A 27,779-nucleotide genomic window follows, 5' to 3' on the forward strand; every position below is an offset into this window, starting at 1 on the left:
ATTTGGTATTATTGATATTCACAATGGTGACTCTGTGCTTAAAGGTGTACAGTAAAAGTGTCCTCGCTGAGGAGGCAGAAGTTGAAGGATGTTCTGCAGTTCTGGGAAGAACCACTAAACACCCAAATCAGGTTAAAGAAAACAGTATTAAACTGTTTCAATCCTCCAATTAAAGAGCAAACAAAAGACCTGAAATGACATCTGGAATCATAGGAAAATTGGAATAGGATCAGGCCATTTGACCCATCAAACATGCTCAGCCATTCAATGAGATCATGGCTGATAATCTATCCCAACACACTTTCTTCAACTATCCAAATATCCTTTGATGTTATTAGTCTCCAGAAATCTATTGATTTCTGTGTTGAACATGTTGAATAATTGAGCTTCCACAGCGCCCTGGGGGTCAAGAATTCCAAAGATTCAGCACCCTCTAAGTGAGAAAACGTCTCCTTATGTGAGCCTTAAATAATCTGCCCCTTATTTTGAGATGATGTTCCTTGGTTCCAGACTTACCAGCCAGGTTAACATCCTAACCACATCTACCCTTAAACGCCCTATTGGAATGTTGTACTTTTCAATGAGGTCACCTCTCATTCTTTGATACTCCAGAGAATATAGGCCCAGTTTCCTCATCTCTCCCCATAAAACAATCCCACCATCCCAGGGATTAGGCCGGTGAACGTCCGTTGCACTCCATCTATGGTGAGTATTTATTTCCTTCGATAAGGAGACAAAAACTGTACACAATACTCCAGGTGTGGTCTCACAAAGGCTCTATAAAATTGCTCAAGACATCCTTACTCCTGTCCTCAAAACTCTTTGCAGAATCAATTGCTTTCTGTCTCCTTCACTTAGGTCCACTTCAGTTCCATAATGGGACCAACACCTGAGACAGAATGTTTCCCACAGGTTTCAGGACCCCAACATTAGTGTCAAACAGGGGTCAGCAGCCTGTACTGCATGGGCAACAGTGACCTGGCTGTGATTTATTCCTGAATCGGACAATTAAGGACGGTGGGTAGGACTGCCTAAGAGTAATAGGCTGCCTTTTCAGGTAAGTGAAAGATGGAGGTAACTTCAAAGATGGAGGTAACCTCAATCGAAATCTGGCATCTGTCAAGAATAATTCAATGAGATGAAGCAGGAATATTTGAACATCCAGTACATTCTTCATCAGCACAGTATGTGTTTTCCATGCAATGTAAAGGCCTCAGTTGTGCGAGTAGCTGAATTTCAGCCCCTTTTCAAGTCTTTTAAAAGTCACCACTTTCTGACTAATAAGTATATGTACTTACCTATGAATAACTATCCAAAGCACCTCAAGAATCTTGAGCTTATTGTTTCAGTTAATTGAAGCACTAGATGAAACATTTCTATATTGTGGCCATTATATTGACGCCCTTACTGCTATTACAATCATTGCCTGAAAAAAACCCTGTAAAATTAGTACTTCAGAGAGAGGGGGCACCTGTAACACTGAATAATGTAGCAGGTTTTTCTTGTTGTAAAAACATATGTGTAACCATGGACATGGTGAATTTTATATGGAATAACATTACTCTATATCTTTAAACAGGACAGGTAAAACGGACAAGAGGGGAAGATATTGATGTTGAAACCCCTGGGTCTATCCTGGTGAACACCAACCTGCGAGCTTTAATAAACAAGCACACATTTGCCAGTCTACCACATCATTTTCAACAACAGCTCCTGATTTTACTACCAGAAGTAGATAGGCAGGTGAGCAGAGTATAAATTATTGTATATGCTGCATTAGCTGCATAGGTGTGTTTCATAATTCGGGGGAAGCAAACTATTGCTGGTTTGTTCTTCCCTGCTAACTGACAGTGGGAAATCTAATATGTAAAAACAAAATTGATTACAGTTGTGGTGAAAGTAAATGGTCCTTTTCTTTTAGATGATGGTCAACCTGCTCTGTACTCACAACAATTTATGTTTTTATTTTGAGTTCTCATTGTAAGGAAATATTTTTTATTACAAGACAGTAATTACAAACGGATTGTAAATTGTTGTTTGGTAGTACAGAACCTAAGTATTGCTGAAAAAGACATGTTGTTGAAGCTTTTAATCTTGCACTCATCAGGAAAATGCTTTGACCAATCAGTCACCCTGCCTGGTTTGAATTTAAATAGAGCTTGGCAGTTAACTGTCAGTCATTGGTTAATTTGTGTATTATCCTTGGAAATGCCTCTACCAATCAGAATCTAATTGCCAACCAATCAGTATGCACTTCTTGTTCCCTTTTCATTTGGTATTCTTGCAAATTAGCCTGACGAGTGCAAGACAAAAGCTTTGACAACATGTGTCCTTTTTCAGCATTACTCAAGATTATAAATTGAAAGGGGAAGACTGACAAACATGGCTAATTATTGTCAAAGCATAAATATTAAATAAATCTTTATTTTTATGCAACTAAGAAAGTTTGACATTGGTTTCCACATTGCATTAGCATTGTTATATTAGTAATTGTGTATTTACCAATTTGTTGTATATTTTATATATCTTTACTAATTTGTTGAATATTTTATTTATCTGATTTATCCCTGAACAATGCAGTGACGGCACTAGTTCTAAATCTGCAACAGGTTTATTGACAGTACTTTAAAGTATCTCAGCAATCACAGGATTTCTACACTTATGTTCACAACTCAGCTTCTCAGGTCTTTTCTTGGGAAACTTGTGTTTCCTTTTGCTTGGAGACTCCACCAGGCACTCAAGCACAGTAAACACAGAGCTGTGACCAGACTAACATGATCAAACACTGATCAATTAAACCTTTGACCACACCACCTTTTCCCCATTTTAATGAATGACTTAATATTACATTTAATTTTTAAAATAAATATATATAGTCAAGCTGTGAACTTATCTGTTTTCTCTGAGTACAGAAATAGTCTTCCTGATAGAAATGTTGAGACCTGTGCACTTGAGGTTGCGGGTTCTGTGTAATTAACTCTGTTGCACAAACCTGCAAGATACTAAACCTTGCAGTTATATGGATGAAAATTACCTGCCCATCTGTAGATGCATAGAGGTCCTGACGCAGCTAACAATTTCATCAGCACTTGATGATCAGTGCAGAGAATGAACTTTTTACTATAGCGATACAAGTTCACATGTGTAGATGGAAGCTAGTGTATCTCATTCTCAAGTAAAGTGTTTGCATTCAGTTTGTGACAATAGGCATGGCGCATAAGCAATTGGTCATTCCTTCAATGGACTGTGAGTGTGCAGCTCCAATTGCATTTCCTGACATATCTGTTGTGATATATGTTTCCACATGTGGGGCGAAATTCTCCGCGGACCGACGTGACGCCCATTTCCGGTGGGAAAAAGCGGTGCGGATGACTCCGGCGTCAGGGCCTTCTTTTAAGCCGGTAATCTCCGTTCCCGAAAGGGCCAGCAGCGGACTGACGCGATACGCGTCAGTTTCACCAGCTGCGGAAGTGGCGAGTCCCGGCGTTTGGTGGGGGGGAGAGAGAGACCGGCGTTTGGGGGGGGGGGGGGGGAGGAAGAGACACCCGGCGTTTTGGGGGGGGAGGAAGAGAGACCCGGCGTTGGGGGGGGGGGGAGGAAGAGAGACCCGGCATTGGGGGGGGGGGGGGAGGAAGAGAGACCCGGCGTTGGGGGGGGGGGGGGGGGAGGAAGAGAGACCCGGCGGGGGGGGGGGGGGGGAGGAAGAGAGACCTGGCGTTGGGGGGGGGGGGGGAGAAGAGAGAGACCTGGCGTTTGTGGGGGGGGGGTTGCGGAGTTGAGAGGGAGAGGGGGAGAGGGAGGGAGAGGGGAGAGGGAGGGAGGGAGAGGGGGAGAGGGAGGGAGGAAGGGGGAGGAGGAAGGAAGGGGGGGAGGAGGAGAGGGGGGGGGGTGTGTGGGTACCGGCCTTCAGAGGGAAGGGGGGGTGGTGTGTGCACCGGCCTTCAGAGGGGGGGGTGTGTGGGTACCGGCCTTCAGAGGGAGGGAGGGGTGGGTACCGGCCTTCAGAGGGAGGGGGGGTGGGTACCGGCCTTCAGAGGGAGGGAGGGGAGTGTGGGTACCGGCCTTCAGAGGGAGGGGGGGTATGTGTACCGGCCTTCAGAGGGAGGGGGGGGGATGTGTGTGTACCGGCCTTCAGAGGGAGGGGGGGGGGGGTGTGTGTACCGGCCTTCAGAGGGAGGGGGTGTTGGTACCGGCCTTCAGAGGGAGGGGGGGGTGTGGGTACCGGCCTTCAGAGGGAGGGGGAGGGGGGTGTGGGTACCGGCGTTGAGAGGGGGGGGGTGTGTGTACCGGCGTTGAGAGGAGAGGGTGGGGACCCTGCGTTGAGAGGAGAGGAGGGGGGACCCTGCGTTGAGAGGAGAGGGGGGGGACCCTGCGTTGAGAGGAGAGGGGGGGGGACCCTGCGTTGAGAGGAGAGGGGGGGACCATGCGTTGAGAGGAGAGGGGGAGGGACCCGGCGTTGAGGAGGGGGGACCCGGCGTTGAGAGGGGGTTAGGGCCGTTTTAAAGCTACTCTGTTTTCCGCCGACGTGACCCGTGGCCACGTCAGCGGGACATCCGGGCCGGAGATTTGGTGAAAGACAAATATAATGAAATCCCGCTGGCGCCAGCTGTTTTCAGAGGCTGCCGGCGGGATTTGCACAACGCCGGTTTTTGGCCGGTCGGAGAATAAAAAACCCGGCGGGAGCGGGATTAACGCCGCTGCCGGCCGATTCTCCAACCCTGCGTGGGGTCGGAGAATTTCGTCCGTGGGTTGAAATGCAAAAGGACTGGTGGAAATGCCATCTTCGCCTTTAATGTTTCAAGCATTTCTTGCTGTGCAGTTGTCCATTCCCATTGTGCATCTTTATTCAGTAGCTTCTGAAGACGCTCCAAGATCTCTATGTACATAGGGATGAATGGTGACAAAAATTGGTAGTATCAAGGAACAAGGTAAACTCTTTTGCAATAGAGGGGAACAGAAGCAGGTGAATAGGGTTAAGTCAAGGAAAGGTTTTAGATCTGTTCCCTGAAACTGTCACCATTCTGAAATCAAGGAATGAGGTGCACAGCGAGCTGTCAGATAATGTGTGGTTGCTAGACTTGGCATTTCTTACTAACATAAATGTAAAATTGAATGAGCTGAATTGCGAACTGCAGGGGAGTGTTGCTCTATTAATAATGTTGGTGAACCACATGCCTTCCCTTATATCGATCAAATGACCACACAACCAGTTAGTTAGTTCAAAAGATGGTTTATTTACATTCACAAGAGTTATCTCGACATGCAAACACAATATCTACTACGAGTTAAACTACACCTATCAGCTACAATAACCTATACTTACCTTCAGGGCGACCGGCACTGTGCAAATGGATAAGGCCTTTATCTGGATTTCACTTGGCTGGTTCGAAGAAAGTGGCTCTGTCTCTGCTGGGCTCATCCGTCAGGTAGCAATCGTTGGTCTTGAACTTGGCTGGCTGTTCCTGCTACAATTGGGTTGGCACAGGCCAGATCCAAAATAGACAGAACACATGGCTGTGTCCTCTTTTATCCCTCTGGGATTTTGCACTCTTTGGGGCGGTCCTTAACCTTGGACCCAATGGTTCGCCAGGACTCTGATCACTGTCTTCGATTTCAGCCAATAAAGGGGCGTGTGCCTTGGTGACTGGGCGGATGCCTAGCGGTCATTGACCTTGGCAGTTGGGCTTTCTGAGTAAGGGGACTGGCGCCGATCAATCTGTGGTTGTACCGGTTGCTTGATTGGAGTTCTATTGTCCTGGGAAAATCGACCATTGAAATGCAAACAAGCGGGGGTTTTGATCAGATCTGGTCACCTGTGTTTCAGATACACATAGGGTGGAATTTTCCCCAAGGCCCGACGCAGTCGTGAAACCCGGAGAGGTTCACAACGGCGTCGGAGGCCGCTCCTCGCTGGCATCACGGCCCGGCGCGCCGAGAATGACGCGGCCGGCGCGCCTAATGACGTCAGCCGCGCATCCGCAGGTTGCCCGGCGCCAACCCGCGCATGCACGGTTGCCGTCTTCCCCTCCACTGCCCCGCAAGACGTGGCGGCTTGATCTTGCGGGGCGGCGGAGGGGAAGAGTGCGTCCCTTTGAGACGCCGGCCCGGCAATCGATGGGCACCGATCGCGGGCCAGTCCCCTCCCAAGCATGGTCGTGGTTTTCACTCCCCTTAACGGGGAGGGTGAGCAGTCAGAAGTCATGGTGCACATTGGTACCAACGACGTAGGTAGGAAAAGGGGTGTGGATGTAATAAACGAGTTTAGGTTGGAAGTTAAAAGCCAGGACAGACAGAGTTGTCATCTCTGGTTTGTTGCCGGTGCCACGTGATAGCGAGGCTAGGAAAAGGAAGAGAGTGCAGTTGAACATGTGGCTGCAGGAATGGTGTACGAGGGAGGGCTTCAGGTATTTGGATAATTGGAGTGCATTCTGGGGAAGGTGGGACCTGTACAAGCAGGATAGGTTGCATCCGAACCAGAGGGGCACCAATATCCTGGTAGGGAGGTTTTCTAGTACTCCTCGGGAGGGTTTAAACTAATTTGGCAGGGGAATGGGAACCGGACTTGTCGTCCAGCAACTAAGGTAGCCGATGTTTAGGACGTCAAAGCGTGTAGTGAGGCAGTGGGGAAGGTAACACTGACAAAGGAGAGTACTTGCAGGCACGGAGATGGGTTGAAGTGTGTATACTTCAATGCAAGAAGCATCAGGAATAAGGTGGGTGAACTTAAGGCATGGATCGGTACTTGGGACTACAATGTCGTGGCCGTCACGGAAACTTGGATAGAAGAGGGGCAGAAATGGTTGTTGGAGGTCCCTGGTTATAGATGTTTCAATCAGATTAGGGAGGGTGGTGAAAGAGGTGGGGGGGGGGGGGGGGGGGGTGGCATTGTTAATTAGAGACAGTATAACAGCTGCAGAAAGGCAGTTTGAGGGGGATCTGCCTACTGAGGTAGTATGGGTTGAAGTCAGAAATAGGAAAGGAGCAGTCACCTTGTTGGGAGTTTTCTATATAGAAAACTGGGCTCCAGGCAAATATTCAGCCTGGAGCCCAGTTACCAATTGCATACCACAGGGATCATAGAACATAGAACAGTACAGCACAGAACAGGCCCTTCGGCCCTCAATGTTGTGCCGAGCCATGATCACCCTACTCAAACCCACGTATCCACCCTATACCCGTAACCCAACAACCCCCCCCTTAACCTTACTTTTATTAGGACACTACGGACAATTTAGCATGGCCAATCCACCTAACCCGCACATCTTTGGACTGTGGGAGGAAACCGGAGCACCCGGAGGAAACCCACGCACACAGGGGGAGGACGTGCAGACTCCACACAGACAGTGACCCAGCCGGGAATCGAACCTGGGACCCTGGAGCTGTGAAGAATTTATGCTAACCACCATGCTACCCTGCTGCCTTACAGTTCTGCGTCCTCTGCTGTTTGTGATTTTCATTAATGACTTGGATGAGAGAGTTGAAGGGTGGGTCAGTAAATTTGCAGACGATACGAAGATTGGTGGAGTTGTTGATAGTGAGGAGGGCTGTTGTCGGCTGCAAAGAGACATAGATAGGATGCAGAGCTGGGCTGATGAGTGGCAGATGGAGTTTAACCCTGAAAAGTGTGAGGTTGTCCATTTTGGAATTCAAATATGAATGCGGAATACAGGGTTAACGGTAGTGTTCTTGACAATGTAGAGGAGCAGAGGGATCTTGGGGTCTATGTTCATAGATCTTTGAAAGTTGCCACTCAAGTGGATAGAGCTGTGAAGAAGGCCAATGGTGTGCTAGCATTCATTAGCAGATGGATTGAATTTAAGAGCCATGAGGTGATGATGCAGCTGTACAAAACCTTGGTAAGGCCACATTTGGAGTACTGTGTGCAGTTCTGGTCGCCTCATTTTAGGAAGGATGTGGAAGCTTTGGCAAAGGTGCAAAGGAGATTTACCAGGAAGTTGCCTGGAATGGAGAGTAGGTCTTACAAGGAAAGGTTGAGGGTGTTAGGCCTTTTCTCATTAGAACGAAGAAGGATGAGGGGCGACTTGATCAAGGTTTATAAGATGATCAGGGGAATAGATAGAGTAGACAGTCAGAAACTTTTTCCCCGGGTGGAACAAACCATTACAAGGGGACATAAATTTAAGGTGAATGGTGGAAGATACAGGGGAGATGTCAGAGGTAGGTTCTTTACCCAGAGGGTAGTGGGATGCACTGCCTGTGGAAGTAGTTGAGTCGGAAACATTAGAGACCTTCAAGTGGCTCTTGGGTAGGTACATGGATTACGGTAGAATGATGGTGTGTAGATTAATTTGTTCTTAATGTAGGACAAAAGGTCAGCACAACATCGTGGGCCGAAGGGCCTGTTCAGTACTGTATTTTTCTATGTTCTATGTTCTAGGAGAGACAGAGACTTGTCACACATGATCAGTGCAGTGAATGTGTCCAAGTTGAAATGGGGCCTGTGGTCCTCTCAGTTAAAGAACAAAATTACTGAGCACTTCCCAAATCTGGAGAAAATCCAGCAACAGGCCAAACAGAAAGGGTTCCATCCAAACAAATTCTGCAACCACCTGAACAAATTGGAAAAGGAATTCAACAGGCAATTTCAGGAATTAGACAGGATGGAACATATCATTGTGTTTGTCTCAAATCCTTTTCTTCAAGTGGACATTGGAGAACTGACAACACAATTTCAGCAGGTGTTTGAGCAAAGCAGTGGGCTTGACGTGGAAATCATCACCATGCAAAATGATATAGAACTGAAAGCTAGGTCAAGGGACAAAACCTTTGAGGACTTGTAGGCAGAGAGAAATACCCTCTTCTGACATCCTGTGCACTCAAGGTGAAGGCCTACTTTGATTCCACATACCTCTGTGAGATGGCTTTTTCCAGATGAAAATCATCAAGCTCAAATATAGTACTCGTCTCACAGATGCCCATCTGATGGACTGAGCAAGACTGGCCATCTCAAACCATGACCTAGCCAGACTTCACAGCACTCACAGAAAGTGTGAAAGCCCAGGTGTCACACTAAAAATAGGGAATGTTATGCATAGCGTACATTTTTGTTTTTTTTAGTAAAGTCACATTTTTAAAAGTAGATCTTGTGCAGCATTTAGATTCTAAAAGTGATCTTGTGCTTAAAAAGGTTGGAGACCACTGTCCTAGTTTGTCCTTTCCATGGACAATATCAATTAGATTTAGAATCCCATCAACATCTAACAAAACTGAAGAAACTATTTTCTGGGATACGCTAGGTGCTGAACTTAGACCATAGGATATCCTGTGGTACTGAAACACACCTTCTTCGGTAACAAAATAGTAAGATTTTGGCTCTGCTCTGCTAGAGGTATCTGAAGATAGCTGCATTGCAAATCGAGCGTTGTGAAGACTGTGAGTCATTAAATGTTATTGAGTTAATGGATTGTAGGAAGTGGATACTTGCCTGGGAATGATGGGCGAGATTCTCCGCAAATGCGGAGAATCGTAAAGGCTGCCGTGGGACAGGCCGTGACCCACGGCAGCCTTCATGCCCACTTCCGGGGCTGATTCTCCCCCCCGGGCGGGGCTAGGAGCGCGGCCCCGTGCATCACGGCGGCTCGGCCTTGACGACGGTCGTCAAGGCCGCACATCAAGCGTCACGCCAGCTGACGCGACTGACGTCATCTGTCGCGCATGCGCAGCTGCCGTCTTTTCCCTCAGCTGCCCCGCAAGACGTGGCGGTTTGATCTTGAGGGGCGGCGGAGGGAAAAGAGTGCGTCCATTATGGACGCACGGCCCCCTTGGCACGGCCATGGTACTGCCGTGCCAACCAGGCCCCAGATGCCCCAAACGGGCATCTGGCGCCCGTTTCACGACGGCAGCGAGTAGGTGTGTTTGCTGCCGTGTTGAAACGGGCGTGAAGGCCCGGCCGCTCGACCCATCGGCCTCGGAGAATCGCCGCTTGCCGTACAAAACAGCGAGCGGCGATTCGTGGCGTGGGTCGGGCGTGGGGGGGGGGGTGAATAGCGGGAGGGCATGAAAAATGTCGGGAGGCCCTCCCGTTATTCTCCCACCCGGCGTGGGGGGGCGGAGAATCGCGCCCGATAGCTTTATTGACCACCTTAAGGTTAACGTAGTCTAAGCTTGTCATTTCTCCATCGAGCAATGACTAGATTTGATATCCACCGCTAAGTCAATTTGCCTCTGCGTGGAGGCTGACCAGGCCTACTCCAAGGCCCGAACTCAGGAGCGCCTGACCAGATCATCAACGCTGGAACCGAACACGGGACCCGAGCCAACCTGACCCAGGAAGTCCCTGCTTGCAACCCAAACCTAGACTAAAGACCCCCATAATGGCGGAGACCCCACACGAGAACCCGAACGTACCAAAAGGTAGACCTGTACTCGCAGATCCCCAGGGCCGGAACGGATTGCAAACATGACCACCCCGGCAACCCCAAAATCACAACCAGCGCCCGGGACCCTGCCAGTCGCAACCACCTACATTCCACAAGGTCAGACATCTCCCATCGGATCCTGGGGCAATCCAGAAGCAGCCGCCGACTGAGGAAGCGAGGGAAACACGGCAGTCTGCAGGTGAGACTAAAGCAACGCGGTTTCACGTCTCCTCTCACCAGCATACTCCTGGCAAATGTCCAAGCGATCAAAAACAAGCTGGAGAGGCTTAACGCAAGACTTACCTCACAGAGGGAAGTAAGAGTCTGCTGTGTGCTCTGTTTCACAGAGACATGGGGCGAGATTCTCCGCAAATGCGGAAGGCTGCCGTGAGACAGGCCGTGACCCACGACAGCCTTCACGCCCACTTCCGGGTCTGATTCTCCCCCCCCCCCCCGGGCGGGGCTAGGAGCGCGGCCCCATGCGTCAAGGCCGCACATCAAGCGTCACGCCGGCTGACGCGGCCGATGATGTCGGCCGCGCATGCGCAGGTTGGACAATGCCAACCCACGCATGCGCAGTTGCCGTCTTTTCCCTCAGCCGCCCCGCAAGACGTGGCGGCTTTATCTTGCGGGACGGCGGAGGGAAAGAGTGTGTCCATTACGGACGCACGGCCCGCGATCGGTGGGCACTGATCGCGGGCCTATGTCCCCCTTGGCACGGCCGTGGTAGTGCTGTGCTAATCGGACCCCCAGATGCCCGATTGGCATCATCGGGCAAGGTAAAGGGTGGAGGGGTTTGCCTCCTCATCAACTCCTCCTGATGCTCGGAATTGGGGATCCTGGCGAACTACTGCTCCCCGGACCAAGAGTACCTGACCGTGAAGTACCGCCCATACCATCTTTCAATTTAGCCATTATCACAGCGGTCTACTTTCCACCCCAGGCGGAAGTGAAGAAGACACTTGATGAATTGTACACCACCATAAATAACAATGAAACAGAATATCTGGAGGCCTTGTTCGTCGTGGCCTGGGACTTCAACAAGGTTAACCTCAAGAGTGTACTGCCAAAGTTCCACTGACACATCTCCTGTCCCACCAGGGGCCCCAACACTCTCATCACTGCTCCACAAATATCAAGGTTGCCTACTGATCCATTCCCGACCGCACTTCGGAAAAATCGGGCCATAAGACAGTGCTACTTCTCCCAGCATACAGAAACTTAAGCGGGAGAATCTGGTTAAGTTCGCGCAGTGCTAGCCCTAGGCAATAGAAGAGCTCCTTCATGACTGCTTGGAGACAGTGGACTGGTCCATATTTAAGAACTCAGGGACCAACCTAAATGAGTATGCCACCACCGTCACAGACTTTATCAGCAAGTGTGTAGAAGACTGCGTGACAAAGAAGATAGTACATACGTTCCCCAACTGGAAACCATTGCTTAATCGGGAGATTGACTCCCTACTGAAGGTCAGGTCTGAGGTGTTCAAGACAGGCAACCCTGACCTATGCAAGAAATCCAGGTACGACCTCCGCAGAGTCATCAGGGATGCCAAGAGACAATATCAGACTAAGCTAGAGTCACAGACTAACGTCACGGAAGCTCGTTGTTTGTGGCATGTCTTAAACAACATAACGGGCTACAAAGTGAAGCAGGGTAGGCGGATTGGCCATGCTAAATTGCCCCTTACTTGGAAAAAAAGCAAAATAATTGTATACTCGAAATTCATTTAAAAAAAAGAATATCCGGCAGCAACAGACCCCTCCCCAATTAAGTCAATGCATTCTATGCTCGGTTCGAGCAGGAAACCATCAAACTGTTGTCAACTGCCCCAGTAGCCTCAGACACACATTTACCTACCGTCACAGCTTCCGAAGTCGGATCAACGTCTTGAAAGTGAACACTCGGAAAGCGACGGGTCCTGACAGAGTCCCTGGTCGTGCACTCAGATCCCTCACGGACCAGCTGGCAGATGTGTTCACGGACATCTTCAACCTCTCCCGACTCCGTTCTGAGGTCCCCACCTGCTTCAAGAAGACCACCGTCATACTGGTGCCAAAGAAGAACCAAGCAACGTGCCTCAACGTTTACTGTCTGGTGGCCTTGACATCGATCATGATGAAGTGCTTCGAGAGGTTGGTCATGAGACACATCAACTCCATACTCCCAGAATGCCTTGATCTACTGCAGTTCGCATACCGCCACTATGAGTCCATAGCAGAAGCCATCTCCCTGGCCCTACACTCATCCCTGGAGCATCTCGACAACAAGGACTCCCATGTCAGATTTCTATTTATTGACTACAGCTCCGCCTTCAACACCATAATCTCAGCCAAGCTCACATCAAAGCTCCAAAATCTATGACGTGGCTGCTCCCTCTGCAACTGTATCCTCGACTTCCTGACCGGTCAACCACAATCAGTAAGGATAAACAACAACACTTCCTCCACGATAGCCCTCAATACCCGGGACCGCAAGGCTGCAAACTTAGCCCCCTACTATACTCCCTACACACACATGGCTGTGGGCAGAATTTGACTCCAACTCCATCGACAAGTTTGTTGATGACACGAGCGTAGTGGATCAGATCTCGAACAATGATGAGTCAGAAGAATACAGCGAGAGATAGAGAACCTAGTGGAGTGGTGTAACGACAACAATCTCTCCCTCAATTTCAGCAAAACTAAAGAGCTGGTGATTGACCTCAGGAAGCAAAGTATCATACACACCCAGCTCTGCATCAATGGTGCCGAGGTGGATATGCTTGACAGCTTCAAATTCCTAGGTGTGCACATCACCAATAATCTGGCCTGGTCCACCCTCGTCTACGTTACGACCAAGAAAGCACAACAGTGCCTATACTTTTTCAGGAAACTAAGGAAATTCGGCATGTCCACATTGACTCTTACCAACTTTTACAGATACACCATAGAAAGCATCCTATCAAGCTGCATCACAGCCTGGTATGGCAACTGCTTGGCCCAGGACCACAAGAAACTACAGAGAGTCGTAAACACAGGCAGTCCATCACGCAAACTCGCCTCCCATCCATTGACTCTATCTGCACCCCCCACTGCCTTGGAAAAGTGGACAGCATAATCAAAGACCCCTCCCACTCGGCTTATTCACTCTTCCAACTTTTTCCATCAGGCAGGTGATACAAAAGTCTGAGAACGGATTCAAAAACAGCTTTGTCCCCACTGTTACCAGACTCCTAAATGACCCTCTTATAGACTGATCTGATCTCTTCACACATCTTCTCCACTGTGCAGTACTGCACTCCTGTACGCTTCACCCAATGCCTGTGTTCATGTATTACATTGTATATCATTCATAGAATTTACAGTGCAGAAGGAGGCCACGCGGCCCATCGAGTCTGCACCGGCTCTTGGAAAGAGCACCCTACCCGAGGTCAACACCTCCACCCTATCCCCATAACCCAGTAACCCCACCCAACACTAAGGGCAATTTTGGACACTAAGGGCAATTTATCATGGCCAATCCACGTAACCTGCACATCTTTGGACTGTGGGAGGAGACCGGAGCACCCGGAGGAAACCCACGCACACACTGGGAGGATGTGCAGACTCCGCACAGACAGTGACCCAAGCCGGGAATCGAACCTGGGACTCTGGAGCTGTGAAGCAATTGTGCTATCCACAATGCTACCGTGCTGCCCCTAATGAATGCCCTGTGGGAGTTTTTCATGTATGGAATGATCTGCCTGGACAGTAAGCAGAACAATACGTTTCACTGTACATTGGTACGTGACAATAAACAAATCCAATCCAATAATACCATCTGCTTCTAGTTATTTCAGCTCCTGTGAGACATCAGTGTGGATTACAAAGAGCAAATGTTCAAAATTTAGCAAAACTGGTGGAATTGATGTGTTGATGCAAGAAACATGACACTACCCCTCAATCTCTCTAAATCCCATAAATATGGATGGATACTGGCATGTATAGTCTGTGTCATCGATCATGTAAATGTGTGCTCCAGTGATGTCTTCATGTTTGAATCCAAATCAATTGAAAAAATCCCCATAAGGAATCTGCCTCTAGCCCCATAGAAAATGAACCTGTTTAGAGTGATGTGTTTTGTTGTAACCTTTAACTGTGATCATTGCCAAAACTAGAAAAATTCAGTCATCATAAGCTTTAGGAGTGTCTGGTGCAGGAGTGAGAGAAAGTTAATAATAATTATAATCATAATCGCTTATTGTCACAAGTAGGCTTCAATGAAGTTACTGTGAAAAGCCCCTAGTCGCCACATTCCGCCGCCTGTTCAGGGAGGCCGGTACGGGAATTGAACCCGCGCTGCTGGCATTGTTCTGCATTGCAAGCCAGCTATTTAGCCAACTGTGCTAAACCAGCCCTGTTTGTTGTAACATTAATCAGAAAGTTGTAACATTATTAAGAAATGTCACTGAAATGCTGGTGATCTCAACTGACAAACCCTTAAAATGACCCAGTGCTTAACCCCTTTTAATGGTTTATAGATGCTGTCGATTGCTCTCAGTAGGAGACTCCTCTATGCATTAAACCAGTTAAGTCCTTTTCTTCGATGACCTACACACTTCTGCAAAATAGTTCCACTTTAAGTATAAGTTTCACTTTTTCCCTCGAGCTGGATGCGATGTTATGACTTGATGAGCACAATTTAAGCACATGTTTTTTTTTAATTCATTCAAGGGATGTGGGTGTCAATTGCTAGGGTTCCCTTGTGCCTCCTTTTCTTGTCCTTCTAGATGGTAGTCGTCTGGGTTTAAAAGATGCTGTCTAAGGAGCCTTGGTGAGTTCTTCTAGATGGTACACACTGCTGCCACTGTGCGTTGGTGGTGGAAAGAGTGTGGAAGGGATGCCAATCAAGTGGGCTGCTTTGTCCTGGATTGTGTCAACCTTCTTGAGAGTTGTTGGAGCTGCACTCATCGAGGCAAGTGGAGAGTATTCCATCACACAATTTGAGCCTTGCAGATGGTGGACAGGCTTTGGGGAGTCAGGAGGTGAGTAACTTGCTGCAGGAGTCCTAGGGCGGAATTCTCCGCAGGGGGCCGAATTCGTGAAGGCCGTAGTGAACTCGGCCGAGATTCACGACGGCCTCGGAGCCCGCTCCCCGCACTTAATTCATCCCCACCATGGGGGGCTAGGAGCAGGCCTCCGTCTTTCCCGGCCGCGACCTCATCACGCCGAGAATGTGAAGTCATCTGCGCATGCCCGGGTTGCCGGTTCCAATCCGCGCATGCGCGGATGACTTCATTGCGCAGACGGCACGAACCAGCGCATGCGCGGTGCCGTCTTTCTCCACCGCCGCCCGGCAAGACGTGGCGGCTTGATCTTGCCGGGCGGCGGAGGGGAAAGAGTGCGTCCGTTTTGGACGCTGGCCCGACGATCGGTGGGCACCGATCGCGGGTCTGTCCCCTCCCGAGCACAGTCGTGGTGCTCCCGTGCCACCAAACGGACATCTGGCGCCCGTTTCACGAATGCAGCAAACAGGTGTGGTTACTGGCATGGTGAAGCGGGCGTGACGGGCCAGCCGCTCGGCTCATCGGGCTCGGAGAATCGGCGAAAAACGGCGAGCGGCGATTTTTCCGAGCCGGGGGGGGGGGGAAATCGCTGGGGGCGCCAGGGAGACGTGAAAAATGTCGGGAGGCCCTCCCACGATTCTCCCATGCCACGTGGGGAGCGGAGAATTCCGCCCCTAGCCTCTGATCCGCTCTTGTAGCTGTATGGCTAATGCAGTTCAATTATGGTTAATGGTGACCTCAGGATGTAGATAGTGGGGGATTCAGTTGTGGTAATTCATTGAATGTCAAATGGTAAAGGTTCGATTCCCCCTTGTTGGAAATGGTCATTGCCTGCCATTTGTGTGGCACGAATGTTACTTATCATTTGTCAGCCCAAGCCGGAATATTGTCCAGGTCTTACTATATTTGGACATGTACTGCTTGGTATCTGACTGTGATGGGATTGATGAGATTGCTGTGGCCTCTTTGTCCATGGCAGCTGGTTGGGCAAGCTGTGTCTGCAACCCTGAGTCTAAAGGTGCATTCCTGTGTAACCTCTTTGAACCTAACATGGCACATTCGATTTGGACTGTCATAGTTATGTTTTATTCCAAGGTTAAATCATTATCCTCCATGAGGACAGGTTCCATAATTCATGGCATTCAAGTCTTTTCAATTAATTGGTCACAGAAGTGTTTGTTGGTGACTGTGCCAAAGCCTTGTATTGTTTAATGGGCTCACCGCTTCCCTGGTATCTCAGTATGTGAAGATGAGGCGTGATATGTGAAGATGAGGCGTGATATGTGAAGATGAGGCGTGAAGTTTCAGTTGGGGCGCTTGATATTTACAAGGAAGCGAGGAAGGATCTAAAGAGAGAGCTGAGACGAGCAAGGAGGGGACATGAGAAGTCTTTGGCAGGTAGGATCAAGGAAAACCCAAAAGCTTTCTATAGGTATGTCAGGAATAAAGAATGACTAGGGTAAGAGTAGGGCCAGTCAAGGACAGTGGTGGGAAGTTGTGTGTGGAGGCTGAGGAGATAAGCGAGATACTAAATGAATACTTTTCGTCAGTATTCACTCAAGAAAAAGATAATATTGTGGAGGAGAATGCTGAGACCCAGGCTATTAGAATAGATGGCATTGAGGTGCGTAGGGAAGACGTGTTGGCAATTCTGGACAAGGTGAAAATAGATAAGTCCCCGGGGCCGGATGGGATTTATCCTAGGATTCTCTGGGAAGCCAGGGAAGAGATTGCTGAGCCTTTGGCTTTGATTTTTAGGTCATCATTGGCTACAGGAATAGTGCCAGAGGACTGGAGGATAGCAAATGTGGTCCCTTTGTTCAAGAAGGGGAGTAGAGATAACCCCGGTAACTATAGGCCGGTGAGCCTAACGTCTGTGGTGGGTAAAGTCTTGGAGAGGATTATAAAAGATACGATTTATAATCATCTAGATAGGAATAATATGATTAGGGACAGTCAGCATGGTTTTGTGAAGGGTAGGTCATGCCTCACAAACCTTATCGAGTTCTTTGAGAAGGTGACTGAACAGGTAGACGAGGGTAGAGCAGTTGATGTGGTGTATATGGATTTCAGTAAAGCGTTTGATAAGGTTCCCCACGGTCGTCTATTGCAGAAAATACGGAGGCTGGGGATTGAGGGTGATTTAGAGATGTGGATCAGAAATTGGCTAGTTGAAAGAAGACAGAGAGTGGTAGTTGATGGGAAATGTTCAGAATGGAGTTCAGTTACGAGTGGCGTACCACAAGGATCTGTTCTGGGGCCGTTGCTGTTTGTCATTTTTATAAATGACCTAGAGGAGGGCGCAGAAGGATGGGTGAGTAAATTTGCAGACGACACTAAAGTCGGTGGAGTTGTAGACAGTGCGGAAGGATGTTGCAGGTTACAGAGGGACATAGATAAGCTGCAGAGCTGGGCTGAGAGGTGGCAAATGGAGTTTAATGTGGAGAAGTGTGAGGTGATTCACTTTGGAAAGAATAATAGAAATGCGGAATATTTGGCTAATGGTAAAATTCTTGGTAGTGTGGATGAGCAGAGGGATCTCGGTGTCCATGTACATAGATCCCTGAAAGTTGCCACCCAGGTTGATAGGGTTGTGAAGAAGGCCTATGGTGTGTTGGCCTTTATTGGTAGAGGGATTGAGTTCCGGAGCCATGAGGTCATGTTGCAGTTGTACAAAACTCTAGTACGGCCACATTTGGAGTATTGCGTACAGTTCTGGTCGCCTCATTATAGGAAGGACGTGGAAGCTTTGGAACGGGTGCAGAGGAGATTTACCAGGATGTTGCCTGGTATGGAGGGAAAATCTTATGAGGGAAGGCTGATGGACTTGAGGTTGTTTTCGTTAGAGAGAAGAAGGTTAAGAGGTGACTTAATAGAGGCATACAAAATGATCAGAGGGTTAGATAGGGTGGACAGCGAGAGCCTTCTCCCGCGGATGGAGGTGGCTAGCACGAGGGGACATAGCCTTAAATTGAGGGGTAATAGATATAGGACAGAGGTCAGAGGTGGGTTTTTTACGCAAAGAGTGGTGAGGCCGTGGAATGCCCTACCTGCAACAGTAGTGAACATGCCAACATTGAGGGCATTTAAAAATTTATTGGATAAGCATATGGATGATAAGGGCATAGTGTAGGTTAGATGGCCTTTAGATTTTTTCCATGTCGGTGCAACATCGAGGGCCGAAGGGCCTGTACTGCGCTGTATCGTTCTATGTTCTATGTTCTATGAATGTATGACCCAGATCTTCCAGTATCTAGATTGGAGACCAGACATTTACCCAAGATGTGTGTCATGAGCCTGTGGAAGTCCCAGCCCACTAACTCCGAGGGAATTACCCGGGAGGTTTGAACTTCCAATCGGCAATTCCGCTGTTTCCCTGGACTCTGCAAAATTCTCCGACTCTGAGTTTCCCAGGAAATGTTAGACATATTAATCCTAGTCTAACTCCCGGGTATCTACAGAACCAACCCCCATTCAGTCACATTGACCCCCGATTCCCCCCTCAACCCCCTGACTAATCCCAACCCTCTGACTCTCCACCAACCTCCCAATTATGCCCTGAACCCTGACTACTCCCCAGTCCCCTGACCCAACAACCCGTTCCGTCCACACTAAACCTCACCATATGACAACCCTCCAAACTGACCAAACTACCTCTCTCACCCACATTGAACCCATCACATGACTACCCTCCCAACTATACCTGACTACCTCCACCACCAGGCTACCTTCCTAACCCAACCTGACTACCCTCCAACCAGACCCGACTACCCCACCACCTGACGACCCTCTGACCCGACCTAACTAGAACCTGACCTGACTACCCCTCCTGACCCAATCCGACAACCCTTTGACCAAACTCACCCACCTGCCACTCAAACCACCAGCCACCCCACCTGCTTCCCACCATGTTTCCCACCTGCCAGCCTGTTCACTTGCCGATCATTCTACCTATCACCCCTCACATGCACCTTCTTTCATCTCATGCTACCCAACTGCCACCTCATGTCCCTACCACCCTGCCCAATAACCTCACCCAGCCTGCCCACTTAGTCACTTCCCTCACCCACCTACTCACCCCGCCCATTCACTGATCTGATCACCTTTTCAGCCATTCTCCCAATCACTAATATTCATCCATTCATTAATATTCACACTGGACATTTAAACTTACATTATGCAGCCAGTGCCATAAAAAGGGAAGGTGTTCAGTCTTCCCCAACACTACTCCGTCGCAATAGCATTCTCCGATGGACCATATGGTACAGGATTTTACTGCAAAATGGACTGCAATCCGATGACGATTGCCACTTTGAGGAAGGTCCAGGCCCATATTGTTTAAATATCATTATTTTCTTTGGCCTGAAGTATTTTTCCAAGAATACGTACAATTCTATTAAATGCCTCATCTGTGAGCTACTCGAATATTCACTGGCCTTCTGCCTTGAGATAGTGTACAATGTACAAGTATCTTATTACAAGTGGCTGCTACATCGTACTGTCCATTTCTATGGCGAGGAAGTAGGTCTTTAACCCCAAAATTCATCAATCCCATGATATGTGATGATCCCTGGGCAATGAAATAAATGGTTCTGGAGCATTAACATGAAAGTATTCTCAACCATCCTGATTGCCAATTTTTTTAAATGTATTTGTCTCTTTGTTCTATATCTTATATACCTGATTTATTTCATAGCAATGCAGAGAGAATGCTAGTTCTAAATCTACAGCAGGTTTATTTATAGTGCGTTAAAATATATCAGCAATCACAGGATTTCCACACGCATGTTCACAGCTCAGCTTCTCAAGTCTTCACTCTGGAAACTACTGCTGACTTTAGCTCAGACGCTTCATCCAAGCTTAAGCAATCAAGCATAGTGAACATAGATCTGTGAATAGACTAATCAAACACAGATCAGTTAAAGAATTGAACACTACAGGGATGATTCTACAACCCATCAGCGATCGTGAAACGGAATATTCAAGAGGGGTGTGAGATGGAGATAGAGCTGCAGCCAGATGCCCTGAACTATGATGTCATCAAAAAGTCTCATAGAAGAACACAGAATGAATCATCCTTATTCTTTAAAAGCATTTAAAGAAGGGGACAACAGTAACATAACTGTGCCTGTTTGTGCAACAGTTCATACCAGCAGAGCCAAAATCATGCTATTTTAGATAAGTCAGGTTGGAAAATCTCATGTCAAACAGAAATTACATTAGATGGTGTACAGGTAGAATTGCAGCAGATCATGGGAATGATTCTCCAGTCTGCCAGCCACGTGTTTTCGGCCTGGCACCGTTCACTGGGGGTGGGAGGAAGGTGTGGGTCAGATTCTATCTGCCCACTGATTGTCAATGGGATTTCCCATTGTAATCACCCTGCACTGCGCAAAGCCCTCTGGCGGGGCTGCGCTGCTGGCAGCTAAAGGGAATCGCAACGAACGGAAAATTCCGGCCCATGTCTCCGTTCAATTCCATGTGATTAAGAGGTTGTAAACATTTTCTGAAAGCATTGCCAAAAGCTTACATGACTTCAAGTAGAAGACATTTCTCATCCAATTTTTTATTGAACTTTATATAGCTTTTCTTCTCAATTGTCATTTTTCATTCTCCTTGATGTTAGTTTAGGCATATTGTGTTCTGGGAAATTCCGTACATTTTAGATTTTAATGTATAAATTATTTTTGAACTTGGGATGAAGTGTAATGTCGAGCCCTCTCTACTGCTCTCTCTGTTGGGGAGGTGTAAATAAAGTTAGTTCAACAACAGCTGTCCGCAACTGAGCACGTGTCGGTCTTACTCAAAGCTATACACAACAATCAGAGTACAAGTATCGAGACACATTTCATTCCATTAATCCATCCCTGATGCATAATGTGTGATAAATGAGAAATCGGCAATAACAAATTACATATCTTGTAGCCCAGTTAAATTTTCTAAAAAAGAAGAAATCCTCAACTCTAACTGCTTTTGGATTAAGGCAGCATAATGTTCATTGCCTCATTAACCTGGGTTTCCTCACTTCCTCCACTCTTGGAGGATTTTAGGGAATGCTGAAAATTACAATTATATTGTTCATCTAAATCATAAATCTTGCTGAAAACCCCCCTGAATGCAAAAAGAAATAGATTTAAAGATCATTTATCATATTTTATTAATACAATTTCTAAATTTGCAACATTAAGAGAAACATTTTTCTTTTTTATTTACAGTTCTGTTTACTTTACCCGTAACAGTTGTGATTAGTGTTTTTTGTAATCCTGCAACATTACCATGTCTGAATCTGTTAAAAATTTTACTGCATTAAGTTGTAAGCAAACTGCACAAAAACAGAAAAGAGCATTTCAACATTATTTCTGAAATAAGTAAGGACCGATTTGACTCCACTCTCCACACACAAACTCATCCCGGCACCCCGGTTTGCGGACACAGAGCTTGAGCCCCTGCTCGGCGCCATGGAAGAGAGGCATGCCACCCTGTTCCCCGACATGAGAAGGCGGCTGCTACCCACTGTCGTACACCAGATCTGGGCTCAAGTGACGGAGGTCATGAGCTCCATGGTCTCTACCGCCAGGACCAGACAGCAGTGCAGGAAGAAGCTGCCTCAGGGCGGCCAGGGTGAGTAACCAGCACCGTACCCCTTGTTGTGTTCTATGACCTTGCCATTGCAATGATGCACACAGAACTGCTGGTGACTTAACTAGAATGATGGTTTATTGATGAACACGTGGAAAGATAACAAACAGAATACTATACAGATTTGGTTACTATTTGAGTTCTCTGAACTCTCCTGGAACTACCCTATGTGCGACTCTCCTGTTGTACGCCTTACTACCAACTGGCGAGAGTCTAACATCATGTGGCCGATGTCTGACGCCACCAGCTGGTTGGAGGTTCCATTGCCAATTATATACAATATTATTCACAGACATATCACCACACCCCTGGCACCACCCCCATCCCACACGCCGTAACCACCCCTGCCCCTCCACGTGGAGAGTGACCGAACCCCACTGGCAGTGTACGTGCTCCCCAGCCTGCACCACATGCCAGCACCCATGCCGCCCGCCTCGGCCAGGTGCACTGTTCACAAAGGCCACCAGCTGCCCACCACCTATGCTGCAAGCCTCCAACCACCTAACTCTGTGTGTTTTGTGTCTCCTCCCCCTCCCCCAAGAGAAGGTGGTGCATAACCACAAAGAGAGATAGGGGACTGGAGTGGGATCACTGGACCTATGGTCCCTCACCAAGGCAAAGCAGTGCGCACTGGACCTAATCAGTTAGGGCAGTCACCGAGGCAGAGGTTGGCATCGGGTAACCAAGTGAGCCCACATTGCGGTGGAGCGTGTGGCACGACACCCACACCATCTCCTCACCACCCCTACACCACCCCCTCACCACCCACCACCCCAACTCGCAATCCAATCTTGTGTCATGTCTTGTGTCTTGCAGGATCAACTGGCAATGAGGCAGGCCCTTCTGCTGCTACTGATCCCAACCCTAAGCAGATTCCAGTGAGGAGTCAGAAACGGATAGCGAAGGGAGCCTCCAAACGCCACCCCGGAGACACTGACTTTCCGTCACAGCTGTCACCAACACCCTCCACCATCTCCGGGACACTGACCTTGGTTGGGCATGTTAGTAAAGAGGCTCTCGGCACTTGCAGCGGTTCATCAGATGGAGATGGGAATTCCCGCGGGGCGGACGGTCGGAGGGCCGCCTGACCCCAGGGACTAGCTGCATCCAGAAGGATCTCGGGCTTCTGGAAAGGGCAGTCCCATCGATATTGGAGATGCAGACACAGAACCCCACTGCCCGGCCTTCCTGGTGGGTTCGTCCACATTGAAGCTGATATATTGTGCCGACTGGGCATATAAGGCCTCAGTAACTGCGCAGATGCACCTGTGCACCGAGGTCTGTGAGATTCTTGATAGGTCCCAACTCGGCGCCTGGAAGGACCCCGTGACAAAAAGGTTCAAGGCGATTATCACCTTGACAGCCACCGGGAGCGGGTGTCCTCTCACATATCCCCGCAGTGTCAGGTGCGCCATGATCCGGCAGATAAGTCGTGCAGTCCCCCTACTCAGCCAGAGTTTTTGACGGTATGCCCGGTCCGGCAGGTCTTTGAATAGCAGGCGCTGCCTGTACGCAAGGGGCCTGATGCGATGCCTCCTTCTCACCTCCTCCTTGGCCTGTTGGGTGGCCGGTTCTCTGTGGTCAGAGTCCTCCTCGGGCAGCTTCTGCTCGTTCAGCCTCAGTGCATCCCCCAGGGCTGCTGTGGCCAGGATGAAGGCCATCATTCCTGGTTGAATTCCAAAGTCCATTGTCTGCAGGAGTGAAAGGCAGACATGTTAGCATGGTGCATACCCTTGTGCCGACCAGGTCCAGCGGGCTACATGGTGGACCCGGCCTGCACTGTGGCCCCTGCCCCCTCTCCCCCATCCCCAGGCATACCCCGGCATTCTGCCCTCACGCACCACACCCCTGGCCCCGTCAGTGACCGGCACCGCAGGGGCCTCTGGCCTCAGCACCCGTCCCTGCTGGCAGGGCTACCAGTGGCTAGCCCTGTCCATTCCAGGGGTACAATCTGTGGCCCCGTCCAGCACACCATCTTGTGGGGGCTACTATGGTCGTTGCCTTTGGTGAGCCACATGATGTCCCACCGATGGGTGACGCCCAGTTGTGGGGGGTGGGGAGGTTGGTGGGATGGAGGGAGGCTGGAGTGGGGGCACCCATATGGCCAGTGTCGCTCTATGCAACCAGAGGCCATGGTGGATGGTCAATGGGTTGCATAGCCTTTCAGGCCGCAGCAATGGCAGTCTGTGCCAAACAGCCCCCCATCGCCCCTCGCAGCCTACGGTCGCGCTTCTGGGAACTTGACCTACTTCCTCTCTCTCCCTCAGCAGCCACAACGTCTATATCCCGATTTTTAAATCACAAGTAAACCTCGGCGTCGGTAATTTCTCCTGGCGGACATGGAGCATCGTGGGAGCCCCGGAGAATACCGGATCGGGCCCGTTAATGATTAGCCAACGCCGTTTTCTGTAAGTGCAGAGTGGAATACATTCACTCCATTGTCGAGGAGCATGGCATTCCATCAGGTGCCTGGTGTTGGCCACGACTTTCGGCTCACGCACAATTCTCCGTCCAAGTGCGTTTCGCAATTCCAGCATCGCTGTATAGGGAATCCCACCCATTGTCTTTATGAAATGTTTATTCTTTACAGGCAAAAAGTTACGTGTATTATTCCTGTCTTTCAAAAGACATTTCAGATTTTACATTGAGCACAGCCAATAATTGGAAATTGAGAGTTAGAGAAGAGCAGGCAATGGAATTAGGGGATAGGCCAAAGAAACAGAGGAGAAACTTGTTGAGAAGACTTTTGAAAACAGAGAGGGAAGAAACATAACAGCTTTTGGGGGGACCCCAAGTGCGGCCACTTAACACTCTGGTCACAATAAGCCATTTGGGACTTCCATGGCCAGGAGAGGCAGGATTTCCACCTCCTTCACATTAAACCTGACCCTTGGTTTCTTCCTTCTCTCCTTGGTACCCTTTTGATGTACCATAATGAAAATGAAATGAAAAGCTGCATGCTGCAGTTCTTATTCTGTTTCATTCAGTTGTAGTTTTTATGCTGCAATACTTTCTCTTGGCTGTACTTTTATTTTGTCCTTTTTCCTGACTTGTTTTATTTTTTAACCTTTTCCTTTTATCAACTTTTTCCTTACATTGTTTTGTTTTAGTTCTTTTTATTAATTCATTGGAAAGGAACCAGAGGCAAGATGAGGTTTTATTTAATGCAGCAAGTTGCTACATTCTGAAATTCATTGCCTGAATGGGTGTTGGAAGCAACAGTAGCTTGAAAAGGTGAACTTTATATACAAAGAAATATTAGAATTGGGTTATTTTGAAGAATGCTTTCAGAGTTGACACAGGTACGATTTGGCTGAATGACCTCCTGTGCTATATGGTTCTGTGATTCTTCTCTTTCTTGCAGCAATTACACTACTTTGTGGTGACTGAATGAGCAAGAGCCAGCCGCCACATGAGTGGAGGAGGGTAGGGAAGGGTCAGCTGGCCTTATTTTAATGTATTTACAACTCATATTTTGGACATTAGTAATTTCAGAAATTAAAGAAAATGCTAATAACAAATAAAGAAATTAGAAACGCATTTTGGAATGATTTGATTGGCTCACTCTCTCATGTTTAGGTTCTCCCGGTTATTCAGGATTGGTTAATAATAGTTTCCCATTAAAGGTTTGCTAGCTGCTTTGCACACTTCAAATTTGTACATTCCACATCTCCTCAATCCAGGATTACAATAATTATATCTGAAGCCAATCAAGACCAGAATGTGATGCCCTATGTGTGATGATTGCATGTTAGAAGTGTGCCTTGACATGTTTATGTGATTGTTACGGCCAGGTGAGGAAGGGCAGAATGACTCCTCTCTCTTCCCACCACTTGGCCGGCTGCAGAAGATGCTTTAAAATAATTTGTTTGCCAATTCAGTGAATGTTTAACTGTTTAAATACTGTGACTGGAATAGATACACTGAGACAGGTTTTCCTGTACACAGGTTTTCTTGTACGTTTTGAAAGAAAAGGAAATAGCATTTATTGTACTTAACACCCAATTGTAAAAATTATTTTAAATAAACTCCAACTCGCGCACACACATATGCATTCAAAAGATACACAAACACATACACAGAGAAGTAAGTTACAAAGAAGGAGGGTAGGTGAATGGTTTCAGATTCCTAAAGGGAAGTTAATTGTATATGGAGCCTTTTGAATGATGGTTTCAGACTGGGTTCAGTAATCTTTCCGGATTCTGCACCAAGACAATTTAATATGTTGATGGATGATTTCTGCCTCTTCTGTACAGCAGAGTGCTTGGCCTTTTTAAAATTGCCATTTTGGAAATAGTGTTTCTTTTACCAATATGAAAAATGTATAAAGCTCCTTAAATACAGAAATTGGGTTCCCACAGGTTCTAAAACCCTGCAATTCAGGTACAAAATGACAGAGTTTGATCCATTTAGTTGTGCCAGATGTTGAGCAGCCGAACCAATCTTCATTAAAGGGCTGTATAAATGAGGATCCAGAAAACTTGCCATTTTCATTTATATGGGCTCATCAGAAACAGAAATACTCATTCTGGAACCCCAAAAATATCCCATAACGCTGCTGGGACATGCAAGCTGTCCCTTCCTATTACTTTCCACTTCGACCTGTTCTCTTGGTATAGGAGCCAGCTGATTTCAGACCCAAAGCTATCATGGATTGACACAGAGTATCATTGCTGCATCAACTTCAAACCCAATTCAAATTTCAGGTATATTTTTCAATTGCCACCAATAGTGGGAGAGTCATAAAATTCATCCGAGTACCCATTGGTTGCTTTCCATGTAAAATGTATCATACAGGCATTAAGTGGGATGGGGATCAGGAGATGGGCATGGAGGTAGTGGCAATTACATTTCTTACTAAAAATGGACAACTGCTTCAATACATTATTACAATTAATCCTACTGTGATGCAATTCAGTGCACTTGCTTTGTTCCATGACTTCTGCCAGAATCTTACTGTGCTCCTGTCAGCAATATAAAGTAAGTCCTCAGTAAGGGTTCCTGTGTGCTGCCTGAAAAAGAAAACTCAGCATTTAAGGAGCGACTGGTGATTTTACTTGTAAATTCAACCAGCAACGCCTTGTATCATTTCTTGCCCAGCTATTTTGTAGGGTTTGAGTCAAGAGTAATTTGCTCAAATATTTTTAATTGCTGCAATTATAATTTGAGCATTTTAATGGAGCTCCCATTTTGTTCTGTGTTATTTTGAAGAAGAAGAGCTGGAAATGTCTATTCCGAGCAAATGACATCCCTGCTGCGATGGACAATCCACAACTATTATTATTCACAGATCCAGCGACATACCATCTACCTTGGCAAGTCTGAGGAAAACTGTCTTTGTGGCGTGGACTTCACATGAGCAACAATGACAGACTTGTGCTGTTACCCGAAACAGTCTCCACCACAGAACGGCAGTGCCAATAGCTGACAAGGTCATCACAACCTGAACCTTTATGCTGTGGCTCACTACAAACTGTTACAGCAGTAACTTCAATCAGCCTACAGTTCACAGATATATCGTAAAGGTGGTTAATGCACTGTTTGACAGGGCAGCACTTTCCCTGTAAACAAAGAAGAAAAGAATGAACATTTTCAGACAGCAGAATATCTTATAAAATTGAAGGATTTGTCGATGTCATGTGTGTGACTCAATGAAGTCCGACACACAATTATTACACAATCACTGATTTATTATCATGCAAGAGAGAGAGAGAAATGGTGAATATCTGCTCCCC

The 27,779-nt window shown here is 47.7% G+C and overlaps 1 protein-coding gene across 3 annotated transcripts in view; it reads left to right on the forward strand.

Annotated features, from left to right (window-relative positions):
- Positions 1-27,779, forward strand: part of LOC119972490 (putative Polycomb group protein ASXL3) — a 411,440-nt gene that overhangs the window by 339,758 nt on the left and 43,903 nt on the right. For all 3 annotated transcript variants that reach the window (XM_038809261.1, XM_038809262.1, XM_038809263.1), the window contains one exon: positions 1,580-1,743. In XM_038809261.1, coding sequence (XP_038665189.1) covers positions 1,580-1,743 — 164 coding nt within the window. The remainder of the gene's footprint in view (positions 1-1,579; positions 1,744-27,779) is intronic.

This window comes from Scyliorhinus canicula, chromosome 10 (assembly GCF_902713615.1).
Source record: "Scyliorhinus canicula chromosome 10, sScyCan1.1, whole genome shotgun sequence".
NCBI lineage: Eukaryota > Metazoa > Chordata > Chondrichthyes > Carcharhiniformes > Scyliorhinidae > Scyliorhinus > Scyliorhinus canicula.